The following is a 12797-nucleotide window of genomic DNA, read 5'->3' as shown; positions in this document are numbered from 1 at the left end:
CTCCTTGATTTATATGAACTCCATAAACCAGCAGTGTCACACGCTTCCAGGAATGCCAGCAGCCCTCTGCTGCTCTTGTTTAGAAGCCTCAGAGATAACACATGAGGCGAGATGTCAGCACATCTCCCCACTCCCCGAGCTCTGTGCGCTGCAGGAGGACCCCCAGTGCGCACTGGGAGCGCTCAGAGGCAGGCAGAGCGCAGGCAAGGATTCAATTAGCATCCCACCTTCGGTTCATTTGCCATAAGCCTCACTTAAAAGTCGAGGTCAGAGGGGCTGCGCTGTGGTCTGACTGCAGATGCTGCCTGGAGCCTCTAATTGCTTCCTGGTGTGAACCCACCCAAGGCAGCGCTGCCTCCTCTCCTTGGCTGTGAGCTCCCTGGGGCAGGCGCTGCTCCTCTGCCTCCTGGCTCTGTGCTTCAGCATCTCCTCCTTGGGAAGCTCCTCCAAGATGTGCTGCAGCCTCCAGCACCCAGAGGGGGAACTGATGGGATGAGACAGAATCATAGGATGATTTGAGTTGGAAGGGACCTCTGACGGCCATCTGGTCCAACTCCCCTGCAGTGAGCAGGGACACCTACAGCTCCTTCGGCGTGCTGCACAGAGAGGGGATGAAATCTACATCGGCCATCACGGGAACAGAAAGGAATCCATCTCTTGGAGAACCAAAGCCTGCTCAAGAGGAGCACGGATGGCTATCCCAAGGCAGGGAGAAGTCCAGGGTGAATCCCTTCCCCTGCAAAGGATGGGAGATGAAAAGGGGAAGGTGGGGGATGAAAGCCTAAACTGGTAATAAAAAGATTAATAGATAGCTTGAGGGTGCTGTGACAAAGGTCAGCCCAAAGGAAGCGCTGGTGGAAAGAGGTTGTTCTTGACAGATGGCCTCGATGTGAATGTGCAAGAAACAGCCAAGCAGGCTCCTGGGAGCTGCCTCTGTGATAAGAACACCTTTCAGCTGGGGAACACTGGGATGCGATGCTAATGTAATCTCTGCCTCCACCTTTACACCTTGGAAAGAGAAAAACACAGCTACGGCCACAAATCAAACACCAGACAGAAAGAATAAAGGTGCATAAATACCAGTGAGAAGGCAGTCAGTGACCGTGCTGAGTGAGAAACAGCTGAAAAGCCCACTGAGATCATCCAACCCAGCTATCAGCCCATTCCCGCCGTGCTCACCAACCACCTAAAGGAAGACCTTTCCTGGGCAGGTCCCAGCAGAGCAGGAGCGAGGTGCAGCACACCCAGTGCCCTCTGCCTGCAGCACGCAGGGCGAGGAGCTGGCAGCCCCACGGTGCAGCACGCTGCTGGCAGATGGCAGAGCCACGGGGGGCACGGGCGGGCGGGCAGGAGGGGCTGGTGGCTGCGGGGAGGGACGGCCGCCTCCGAGCCGCTTCCCGTCCAGGACGACAGCTTGCATATGGATAAACAACGAGATAATTACAACCTCGAAGGGAGGGGAGAAAAGCCCATGGCTGCAGCATCCTCCTGCTGCCAGCTCCTGCAGCCCACCACCCCGCACGCTCTCTCCGCAGCCTCATCGCAGAGCAAATTGCTGGCCATAAAAGCCCTGGCTAGAGTGCTGCATTAGGTACAGCTGTGAAACCGTTTATCTATTGATAGACCCCCATTGTCAGGGAGCGGGGTTTGGCTTTCGTGCGAGCGAGCAATTTGGGAAAGCAAAAAAAAAAAAAAAAAGAGAGAAAGAAAGAAAGAAAGCCAACAAAAATGACAACCCAAAAACCTCCCAACCAACAAACAAACAAACAGGGAGAGAGAGAGAGACAATACCCAGCAGCTCCCAGGGCTTGCAGGCCGCTGCCAGCTGGGAAGCTGAGCGTATGAAATATGCATCGCACCGAACAAAGCAAACCAAACTGCTCGGTGCTGGAAAGCTGTAACCCTTTCCTGCACACACGGGAAGCAGGAGGTGCTCAGACTGAGCTGGGCTGCCAAAACATCACAGAGAAAAGGGTGGAAAGACAGAGCACTTGGGGGGGGTAAGGAGGAGCCCTGCTGCATGCAGGCACTCTGTGACTCCATGTGCTGAGCTGTGCGGTCAGGAGACTTGGTGGGCAGGTTGGAGGTTTGGGAACTGCTTCTTGCATGGGCTGGGGTGGCCTGGAGCAGCCCACGTCCACTTATACCACTTCTGGTTCTCTGAAAGCATTGAGGACAGCATCTGTCCAGGGTCTCAATCCACACCACTGTGCTCAGAAGAAGGTGCAGCAACAATTAGCAAGGAGAATGCATGGGAAGCACCTGGAACATCTGGGTGAGCTGGGAGTCAGAAAGCACAGGGCTCACAGAGCTGCAAGGGGAGCGTGTGCACGAAAGGAATCCAATCAAGGGACAGCAGGGAAATGAAGAGAGGAACTAAGAGATCCAGCAAACTTTCAGCTAAGTACATTATTGATCTTCAGGGTGTGCCAGAAACCAGCTCTGCAAATTGCATCAGTCCCCTGCTGCAGGCTCACAGTTACCGGATGGCAATGCAGAAATGCTCCCACCCCCCCTCCCCCCTCCCCTTATTTCAGCAGTGCTATCGGACTGGGACCGGCCCAGATGTCACCAAGTGTCCCCAAGCTGCTGTCAGCAGGGTGCACAAATGCATCCAAAGGGTAAAAATGCAACAGCAAACAGAACCCCCCAGCAGCGAGAGGGGGCAAGGTGGTGTTGGCAGGGAGCTAGCGGCTGGGGAACAGCCTGTTGTCTTCTGTTGTCAGGAGGGAGCAGGAGGGGAAGGCAGTGACCTTGCGAGGCTCTCTGCAGCTCAGCAAATCATCTCCACGGCAAACACGGGCAGAAGGGGAGGGCATTGGTGAGTGGCAGCCCAGCCGAGGTGTGAATGCCTCGCAGATGGCCCTGACAACGTGGTTACCTCTCAGGAACAGAGGGATGCAGTGCAGAGAAGTGGGGAGCTGAGCTCTGTGCAGGGTGCTTAGGTCCTGCAGCACAGCCACTCAATGCTGGTGCTTTCGTTATTATCAGTGCAGCAGTGCAGATGTGCACCACACTGTGTGTGTATGGAGAGAGGTCCCTGCCCTGACAGACATATAACCAAAGCAGACGGCAGGCGTTTATTGCTGCCAGGAGGTGTTTATTTCCTACAGGGGAACCAGCAAGCCACGATGTGACATTTGGTAATTTTTCACAGCGTCAACACCAAACTGTGCAGAAATGCCCAGAGAAGTGATGGGGCCATGGATGCGCTTATCGCACCCGGGAGAGCCGTGCCATGTCCTGCTCTCACCTTCCTCCCTCCCTCCCTCGGGATCTCTCAGCCTTGGCACTCCCACACCACAGCTTCCATAACCCTTAACTACAGGGCTTGAAGTCTCAAAGCCCTCCTGCGAGGGAGGCGAGGAAATATTTACTGATCCCTTCCCACAAGCCAGAGGGCACAGGCAAAGAAAATGGGATGTGGGGCTGTTCAGTGGCACAGGCAGGAGGGAGCAGGTGCCCAGGACACCAAACAAGGACAGCCCCAGTGCCACGGAGCTCATTTCTGTGCTGAAACCCAGCCAGATGGCTCTTGGGCTGCTGAGTGCTCAGACGGTGTCCTCCTCGTGTTAAATAAATGCCACTGCTGCACTCCCTCTGCTATGAATTATTAACCAGGCAGGCATGCAGCGTGTGCCAGCAGCAGCAGCTCGGGGCAGGAAGGGCATCAGGTGGGCTGTGTGAGTGTGACCGCAGGTGTGAGCACTGACACCAGCCCGTCACTCGCAGGCAGTGTGCCAGCAGCAGAGCTGTGCTGTGCCACCTGCCCACCTGCAGCCACAACTGCTGACACCACTGCCCACAGCTCTTGTGCCACAGCCCGTACCTCCCAGCCCACGCAGGGGGCTGCTGTCTCTCAGATGATGTGTGGGAGGACCACATTCATGGGCTCCATAACGCACCATGGGCGTACTGAGCCATAAAACGAACGCAAGAGAGAATCAAATGGCACCTCTATGTTCCTGGGAATAACAGTGAGACCCCAGCCCCGATCCCTGGGGCTTCAAGGGGTCTGAGAGTGAATGAAGCAGCAGAAACACAGCTGAGTGCTACCTGTGTGCCGTGCTCATCTCCCTGAGCGTGGATGGTGTAGGAACGGCCACCACCTTTCACCTTCTCGGCAGCAATGCGCACCTCCACCCCGGGCAGTGGGGTCCCAACAGAACCTAGGAAGGAAAGGGCACAGGACTGAAACAGTGGGCAGCAAGAAGCCACGGATACAGCAGAGCAGCTGCTTTTCTCTTCTCTCACTGGCATCTGCAGAGTGTGCTGGCGCTGAAGAAGCTCCTTGCAGGGGGGTTACCCTTCAGGAAGGCTTTGATCACGTCGTATGTCTGCATGCAAATGTCACTGTGCCATATTCCATTCGCTGAGCAGGCAGTGCTGGAAATGCCTGGGAAAACAAATGTGTCTGCAGCCCTGAGCAGTCTCTCTTGGACGGCCTTTGAAGGCACCGGGACAGCTTCGTGGCACAGTAATGAAGCTGTTTTGCACCATGAAACCTACACGAAGATGTGAAAAGAAAGAGCACAATGATTGCTACAGCGGCTCGCTGCTTCTCTATAGCTTGAACCCGACAGAGAAGGCAAAGGCTTACCAGTGTCAGCATTGCAAGAGATTATCTCAGTTTTATGAGACATCAATACGCTGTACACAAAGCATCAGAGGAGAAAAGCAGAGATCAAAACCACGACATTCTTCCCCAGGTTTCAATTTTCAAGGCACAGTGTCACCACCAACAACAATTAAGCTCCATGACGGTCCTGCTGCCAAGAGCCCCCACACCTGCAGCACCCCCATCCCACGGTTTAATGCACACCCCTTGCAGTAAGCAGAAGGCACAGAGGAAGGGCAGCTTTGCTCCTGTGACCTCAGCCTGCTGGGGGGCTCCAGGCACAGCAGCAAGCAGGGCACTGGGGCATCTGCTGGCTCAGCAGGTTCCCTGCATCTCAGCGGCACATGACAGCTCTCAGCACAAGATGAGGCTCATGGCACTCATCCCCTTGAGCAGGGAGCTGCCAGCACGCAAACCTGCATCGGGCACAGAGCAACCTGTGGCTTGGGAAAGCTGGCAGGTTGCACTGGTAAGTCTGCTCTTTATTTTGAGCTGATTGATTTTTCCACCTGGAGAGCATCCAGTCGCTGTGGCGGTGGTGCTTTCCAATTGGGAAGTCCTTACAGCGGGGGTGTGCAGGACCAGGAGCCTTCCCCATTATCTGGATTTCAGGGGTTTGACTTCAAGGTGCAATTTCCCTGTCCCACTCTCATTCTCCTATCCAAGCCCTGGAGGTCTGGTACCTGCGACACCATGATTTGGTGCCTGCTACATTGGTCAGTTGCCATGGAAATCAATATGTCATGGTAGCCTAGATTTATGGCATCCCTGCAGGATCAGCTAAGAGCAGATGGGCTACGAGGGAGTGAGATTTTATTGCAGCAAAACTACCCTAACAATTAACAAATCTGGCAAGAAATAAACAGAAAGCTACATGGCAGGTCCGTGACATGTGTCTGTTCAGCTTGAGACTGCCTTTGGCATTTAGATCAGCTACCGCAGGCAGCCAGGTCCTTCTCCTGCCACAGGGCTGCTCTCACACAGCCAAACTCACTGCCAGAAGCCCAGGACAGGGGCCTGCAGCAGAGCAGGGAGAGGTGTGCTCTGTTCTTCCCACCAGGAGCTGAGATGCCACTGAGCTGCCAGCGAGAGGTATTTATATATTTTCAGCAGAGTTTTGTACCTGCCACGAGACTCCAAGAGTTCTCAAAGCAAGCTATAAATCACGAAAAACAAGCCAAATGTTTGCACATCAAGCTTGCCAAGGCCACCTTCTAGAATTCTATGGGAACGTTTTCTCCCGTGTGAAAAATATCTCGTGCCGATAGCCCCAAACCTGGCTGAAAGACATGGCAAGGGACGGCAGGCAGACACTGCGAGTAAATGAAGTCTCACGGAGCTCAGGGAGGGGAGCAGCAGGCAGCCCAGTGAGCTGCCACAGACTCCCACAGGTTTGCCAGCCCTGGAAGCCTTTGCATTAAGATCAGATCATTGCCTTCCTGGAAAATGCTCCTTTGCTGTATGCGAACTGCCAGCCTCAATGCAGGACACAGCAGTCTGACCCACGGGCAGCAGCACCGAATGACAGTGGTCACTTCTGGTCTCAGTCTTTGAGAATGAAATACCAAACACCAGCACAATGCCTCCAAACAAATACAAAAACAACCATTTGGCTAAAGCAGAACCAACATGTAAAATCAGACCCACACGGGGAGCTGTGTCCTTATGTTCAGCCTGGAAGTTTTTTGGCATTTCAAAAGAATGATAAACCTGCAAATGGATATCTGTAAAGGCTCAGAGCTACAGGGGGCTGTCAGCACTGATACAATTTGTGCACAGGCTATGACTAGAGCTCCTCAGGCCTGGGTGATGTGTTAAAACACACATCATGACGTGTTAAGACACACACCATGTATGTACCATGATGTGTTAAGACACGCCATGCCAACTCCAGAGCTCGGTGGTTGGCTGTGCAGGTTGCAAAGGCACAGCACCAGAATCACAGAATGGTTTGCATTGAAAGCGAGCTCTGAAGGCCACCTGGCTCCACTCCCTGCAATGAACAGGGACACCCACAGCTCCATCAGTGCTCAGAGCCCCTCCAGCCTGATCCTGGGTGTCTGCAGGGAGGGGATCTGCGTCCCAAATCATCAGAAGGGAGTCAAAACTCAGCACTGCCCACCTCTCAGAAGTGGAACCGGGGGCACTCCCTGCTCTTTCCCCTCCCTGTGCCCTTTCAGCTCTTCCCAGTCCGCACACTCCAGGACGCTCAGCAAAGCTGGCAGCACGTTCACACTGTCAGGCTGCAGTCAGGAAGGACTGACACCATTATTCTTCCTCACCGGCTCTCCTCTGTTTAAAAAAGTTGTCAGCTCTTCCCAGATAAATTTAATTGGCCCTGCGGTCTGTGTCCTCCGGTATCTGGGGACCTTGATGCTGTTATGTGCAGTGCTGTCCTGGGAGAATTGAAACAGGCCAACGATAAGGCACTCAGCGATCTCACTGTCAACAATACACCGAGTCCCTGCTGTAGGAGCTATTAGCTGCCTCTGATCTAAACCTCCAATTAAAGTGGTGATTAGGCCCAGTGAGGCATTCTCCATCCATGAATTATTCATCTCCCTTCACAGTAACAGCACCAGGGGGATTAGAATGAGAGCTGGTGAAAACAGAGGCATTTTAAGCAGGGTTTTAACCATATACAAGCAAACATTTATCTTTCCAATCTTTCATCTTTTCTTCTTTAGGAAACGAGAACTCCCCCCCTTCCCTGGCCCTCTGGAGCTGCGCCCTATGGGGCAGTGCCACAGCACCAAGGACACCTGTTGGACATGGAGGGCTCTGCCCTTCCCCAGCCCCACCAGGGGTGAAGGAGAGCAGGACCATCCCAGCACCTCTCCTCAGGGGCAGAATGAAGGTCGTGAAGCGGCAGAGCAGGATGTGTGCTGCTTCTGCTCGGAGAGAAACCCACTGGGAGCTGTGAGGGTCCTTGGGTTTACCTCACCAAGGGAACCCGTATCTGAAGGCTGGGACGGATCACCTTTGGGACAGACGCTTGCGGCACAGACACATTCCCTCTTTGGAGCTTCCCAGTGGCAAGGAATGTTACTGAGAGAAATTTCTGAAGCCATGGAGCCATAGAAGTCATAGAATGGCTTGGCTTGGAAGAGTCCTTAAAGCTCATCCAGTTCCAACCCCTGCTGCGGGTTGCCAGCCCCTAACTCAGGCACCAAAGTCATCCCAGTCAACCTCAATATCTGCTGCTTCAGCTCTGGCCATGCCCAGCAAGCTCTTGCATTATGTTTAACACCCTGATGCCTGCTGAGGCCCCATCTCCACCATCTCTTTATGAATATGCTGCAACCACAGGGCTCTTCCAGCACAGCCCTTGCTGCCTGGTCATGCTTGCCGCACTCTTTTGTGCTAAAATAAAGCTGTGGCCAGCAAGTGGGTCTGCTGTCAGCTGCTGCCTAGCATCTGTCCCCAGAACACTGTTTTGCAGGAAGCTCACTGCTCCTCCTGCCTCAGCCACTGCTGCATTTCTCAGCTGACTCACTCATGGTGGATACTCTGCTGTACCTGGTGACCTTACATCCCAGCCTCTAATGGGGTACTATATCAAAAGCTTTTCACAGCTCCAGTAAATTATGCCTCAGCTGCACCCATCTGCTTCCCAACTGACACTTCCTGAAATAAATTAATCAAGCCTACTCTATCATAGCTCGCTGTCTGTAAGGTTCCTGGCTGATCCACACCTTTGTGAGATTCTTCTCTCTCCTTTCGTGGGGCTGCAGTGAGCCCAGCTCAGTGGCTGTGTGACAGACACTTAGCCTTTATCCCAGCTCCTCTGCTCGCAGCTGTATGAGATTCTTTGTCCCCGTGTCCCCTACAGACCTGGTAATGCCAGAGGCTACACACAGTCTCTGCTCAAGAGCACATGGACACATCTCTGGAATTAAAACTGCCTTTCCTGGTGTCCATTTTTGCCTTATCCACACAGCCTTTTTGTCTCCGGGGAGATTGAGAACCTCCACTCATTTCCCCTACTAAAGATGAAATAAAAAGCAAATACAACAAGGCTGGTGTGACATCCAAACAACCTCAAACCACCATCCTACACCTTGGGGCTCACAGAGAGCTCAAGCTCATGCAGGTGGGAACTGAGTTTCCCTTCTCCAGCATGCAAGTAAGCACTGGGCAGACTGGGGGAATCACAACTACGCTGCAGAAGATAACTGCACTTTGTATTTTGCATTGCCCCCAAGCTGTTCTCAGTTTCAGGAGCCAGTGCTGGGGGAAGCTGTGGCTTCTCCTCACCCTGTGCAATCCCTTCAAGGGCACAGCTGCTACAACCAGCAGGACTGGGGTGTGAGGGGAAGCCACGAGGCACAGGACAGTCCCACCTGGGCAACAACGGTCCCCAGGAGACCAGAGACCAAAATGATGCATATGGTGCCATGCATGTGCAGACAGCATGTGGGGAGGAGAAGGTGGCATAGTGGTGGGTTGGGTTGCTTGTCAGACAGATGGCCACGTTTATAACCGAAGGGAGGGTGGGGGCATTTTATATTTTTAATGTTTGAGATCAATTTATTTCTAGGTTACATAAAACTACAGATATTGAGAGGAGTCACAAAGTGTAGCTAAGAGAAGTGAGGGAAGACAAGGAGAGAACAGAGCCAGAGCATAAGACGAGGTGTGACAATTTCTAACTCCTGAAGAGTCAAGAAACTTGCACTAAAATAAGAGTGAACAGACACCCTATTTTAAATGCTCAGTACTGACTGATGGGACACGAGCCGCTCCGTGGAGAGCCCTGTGTCAACATCCTATACAAATACAAACTTCACAAAGCAGAAGCTGAAGATGCCATCCCCTCACAGTGTTTGAACTCATTAAGACTTTGGAAATCACCAAAATCACCAAGCAGAGTACATTGTGTGTACTCTGCCTCCAAGACAGACCTGGCCTGGCTGGGGTGGTGTGCATCAGTGCAAGCTGTGCACACACACTCATGGCTTGTCCTATCTTCCCAATGCCAGTTCCTCTACCAGCATTACTGCTCATAACACAGTCTTCTCCCCAGTTATGACAAACGGTGATTAGATGTGTTCTCTATGGTGAGAATAAACAAGAATGCTTGACAGCAAAACATCTCTGATTGGTGTCACCTTCTCGAGACTCCTACCTGGGACACGGACTCCACGCAGAGGGTTGGAAAGTGCCATCCCAATCTCTGTCATCCCATACCTCTCCAGCAAAGTGTGCCCAGTGATGGCCTTCCACTTCTTCAGGACAGGGACAGGCAGGGCTGCAGAGCCTGACACCATCAACCTGCACGTGGAACACCATATAAGAAAGCACCTAAGAAGTTTTCATTCCAACAAAATGTTATGTAAAGCCTGCATGTACAACCCAAAAGCCTTCAGCCAGTATCAAAGATATTCCTCACACAGAAGAGATTCTCTGTCTAATAGGGGGGTTTAAGTTAAGACAGGATGGCCTCCTAAAAGAGATTCTGCAGCACAAGCAGCAGCATCTGTAGGGATCTGTGGGCTGCAAGATGAAGTTCCTAGTCTTGTATCACGTAGGGTGATAATAAGCAGGCAGACCCCTTCTGGCTTTATCATGCAAGAGTAGCTCACAATTAAATAATGTCACCCCTGTTCTTGTCAGTGAGATCATACAGCACTACAACCTGCCTGGTAGTGAGGAGGTGAAGTCCAAAAGAAAACTTGGTGCAACAGCCACAGCAGCCCCTGCCTGGTGCAGAGCTGGGGGCAGCAGGATGTGCACTACCCACCTACCTGATGTTCTCCTGGCAAAAGGCACGCACAAAGTCCTGCACTCGGGGCTGGGAGAAATGCTCATCGTAGTACTCTATCAGCTTGGCATAGATGGTGGGCACTGCCATGAAGACGCTGACACGGGGAGCCTGGGAGCTCAGGAGCTTCTTCCAAACCTAGGAAAGAGGCAACATATATGCGTACATATATACCCAGATATAAAGAATAGAGGGAAGCGATGGTCAGCACTGTCAGTGCCAACTTCCCAGCTTTTTCTCAGCAAGGGATCACCCATCACTTTCACACTCAATGATCACAAGATGGAAATGGCACTTTTTGGTACCATCGTGTTACTGCCAAGCACTTGCTGATGAAGACAGCCCGGGGCAGAAGCAGTGAATTCTGTGAGCATACAGAACTCTTCAAAGGCTACACAAAGCTGCCAGCTTTCCAGAGAGAAAAGACAGAGTCACACACAAGGAACACAGCAGGCAAGTAGGAGCCCATGGACCCAAAGCTTTGAGGACCCATCAATTGAACCAAAGTCCAGGAGCTGGCTCTGCTGGAGAGGAATGAGTGACCCCAGACATTGCACTGGCTGAGCAGCTCCACGTGGGAGCAGTTAGCAACAAACAGACTTAAATATTGAAATTAGAGCCATTTCTTCCACACGTTGTCACTCTTCCCCCTAGGTGAGCTCTCCCCGAGACAGGAAGGATACAAAGCCATCAATAAATAAACGGCTCTGGCCCGCTCAGCTCCAGTGACGGCCGCCTCTCTCCTTTCTCCCTGCCCTGTTGTTGACAAATGTATTTCCTAACAGCTCCTGACACTGCTCGCCTCCCCTCCCTCCCTCCCAGCACACGCTCAGCTGCACACAGGCGCGTGCGGTGGTGAAAAAAAGCATGAATTGATTGGAGGTGAACAAGTGATTCTCCTTCATGCTGTCACCCCGGGTGCTGCTGTGTGTGCTGCCCCTTTCCCCTCCGTCCTGCTCGCTCGGGCTCCATTTCATTGCTTTCTACTTCACTGCACCAGCACCACCTCTCCCTGCCGGCTCTCACTTGGCTGCTTCAGAACAATCAGCCCCTAGAAAACCCCGTCGGCACCACGTTGTTCTTAATGCAGCCCTACACATCCAACAGAGGCAGTGTCCCACCCAAGGGATGCACACATTGGGAAGCCACCAGGCGTGGGGTTGGGACCTAAGGACACCCCCAGAGCCATGGGAGCTGGGACACGATTACTGTGAGCCCCTCTGGGCACTGAGAGGAGCAGAAAAGGAATGCAGTGTGTCTGCAGTGACCGACAGCACAGCCGTGCCCCGACACTGCAGGCATCCCTGCCAGCACGAAGCCCTGAATGAAGGCAGAATAGGCAAAATTGCATTGAAGAGGATTTGACCTCTACTATATGTCTCCTAGCCTCTCTCCCCAAAGGTCTTTTTCTCTTCAGCCTCACAGCATTTTTCCTATTTGAAGCAGCAGCACAGAGAGAGAGATCTCCAAAGCCAGGGATCTGCTCCTCTCCCCCTGGTGCTCCTTAGAGCCATTGCCTTGGGCAGGGAACAGGTGACAGCAAGCAGGCACCGGGCCTGTGCCAAAGAACTGATGGGAGACAGACGTTTGGAGCTGCTCGGTCCTCGCCGTGTGATTTGCCTGCAGAAGCCCAGAGCAGCTGTGGGGAGCACGGGCAGACTTCCAGTCTGACTGGCTGTGCAGCAGATTTATTTTCACATGCATTTGGATTAAAAAACAACAACAACAAAGCAAACAAACACACGACGACATCGCTCCAAAATACAGCTCTCTGCTGCACCCCAGGATCCCCTGTCCTCGCACATCTGCTCAGCTCCTGCCCCAGATAAAACCCTTTGTGCCACCATCCTGGCGATGGGAGCAGCTCTGTGTCAGCCCGACTCGCCCCAGCAGCAGCCCCTTCCTGAAGATAAGCAGCTGCCTTTGGATGCGTGCCACCAGCCGCTGCTGGGCCGATCTGCTGACAGCCAAACATCCCCACCTGTTCTGCTGCTGCTCAGCCAAATCTGGATCCCGACCATGTGTTGGAGCAGCGCTAAGCACCGAGCTGCGGCACAAGGCTGGCAGCCCCCAGCTCTCTGCAGACCCACAGGCATCCAGAGGGCTTGTTGCTGCCCAGCCAGCTGAAACAGCTATTGCTGCTTTGTAACTAGAACTTCACGGTTTAAGAGAAGGATCTGGGAAAGCCTCGTTACCTGGGACTAATCGATCAAGCCGGGGACTTGGACGGCCTCCAGCTAGGGGCCAGCTTCGCCCTTCCCACACACAGCATCCTCTGACACCGTCAGGTTTAGAGCAGTGAGATCCATCTCTCCCTCCCTGTTACCCAACGTGTCACTGTCACCGCATCAATCACCTGCAGACAGGATATCGGCAGCCCACTGTTTCCTTTTATTTTGCTCGCCTGAGACCTCT

At 53.1% G+C, this 12797-nt stretch overlaps 1 protein-coding gene across 5 annotated transcripts in view; it reads right to left on the bottom strand.

Moving 5' to 3' along the window:
• ACSF3 (acyl-CoA synthetase family member 3) overlaps positions 1 to 12797 on the bottom strand; it is a 41015-nt gene that overhangs the window by 16662 nt on the left and 11556 nt on the right. For all 5 annotated transcript variants that reach the window (XR_014886056.1, XR_014886057.1, XM_085234710.1 and 2 more), the window contains exons 4-6: positions 10366 to 10520; positions 9747 to 9892; positions 4057 to 4169 (exon numbers count right to left, since the gene is read on the bottom strand). Coding sequence is in view for 3 of the 5 variants with exons in the window: in XM_085234710.1 (XP_085090836.1) it covers positions 4057 to 4169; positions 9747 to 9892; positions 10366 to 10520 (414 nt within the window). In the remaining 2 variants the exon portion in view is untranslated. The remainder of the gene's footprint in view (positions 1 to 4056; positions 4170 to 9746; positions 9893 to 10365; positions 10521 to 12797) is intronic.

The sequence above is a fragment of the Meleagris gallopavo genome, chromosome 13, assembly GCF_905368555.1.
Source record: "Meleagris gallopavo chromosome 13, MGAL_WU_HG_1.1, whole genome shotgun sequence".
In the NCBI taxonomy this organism is placed as follows: domain Eukaryota; kingdom Metazoa; phylum Chordata; class Aves; order Galliformes; family Phasianidae; genus Meleagris; species Meleagris gallopavo.
Note: the sequence above shows the minus strand (reverse complement) of the source record. Positions and strands in the feature narration are given on the sequence as shown.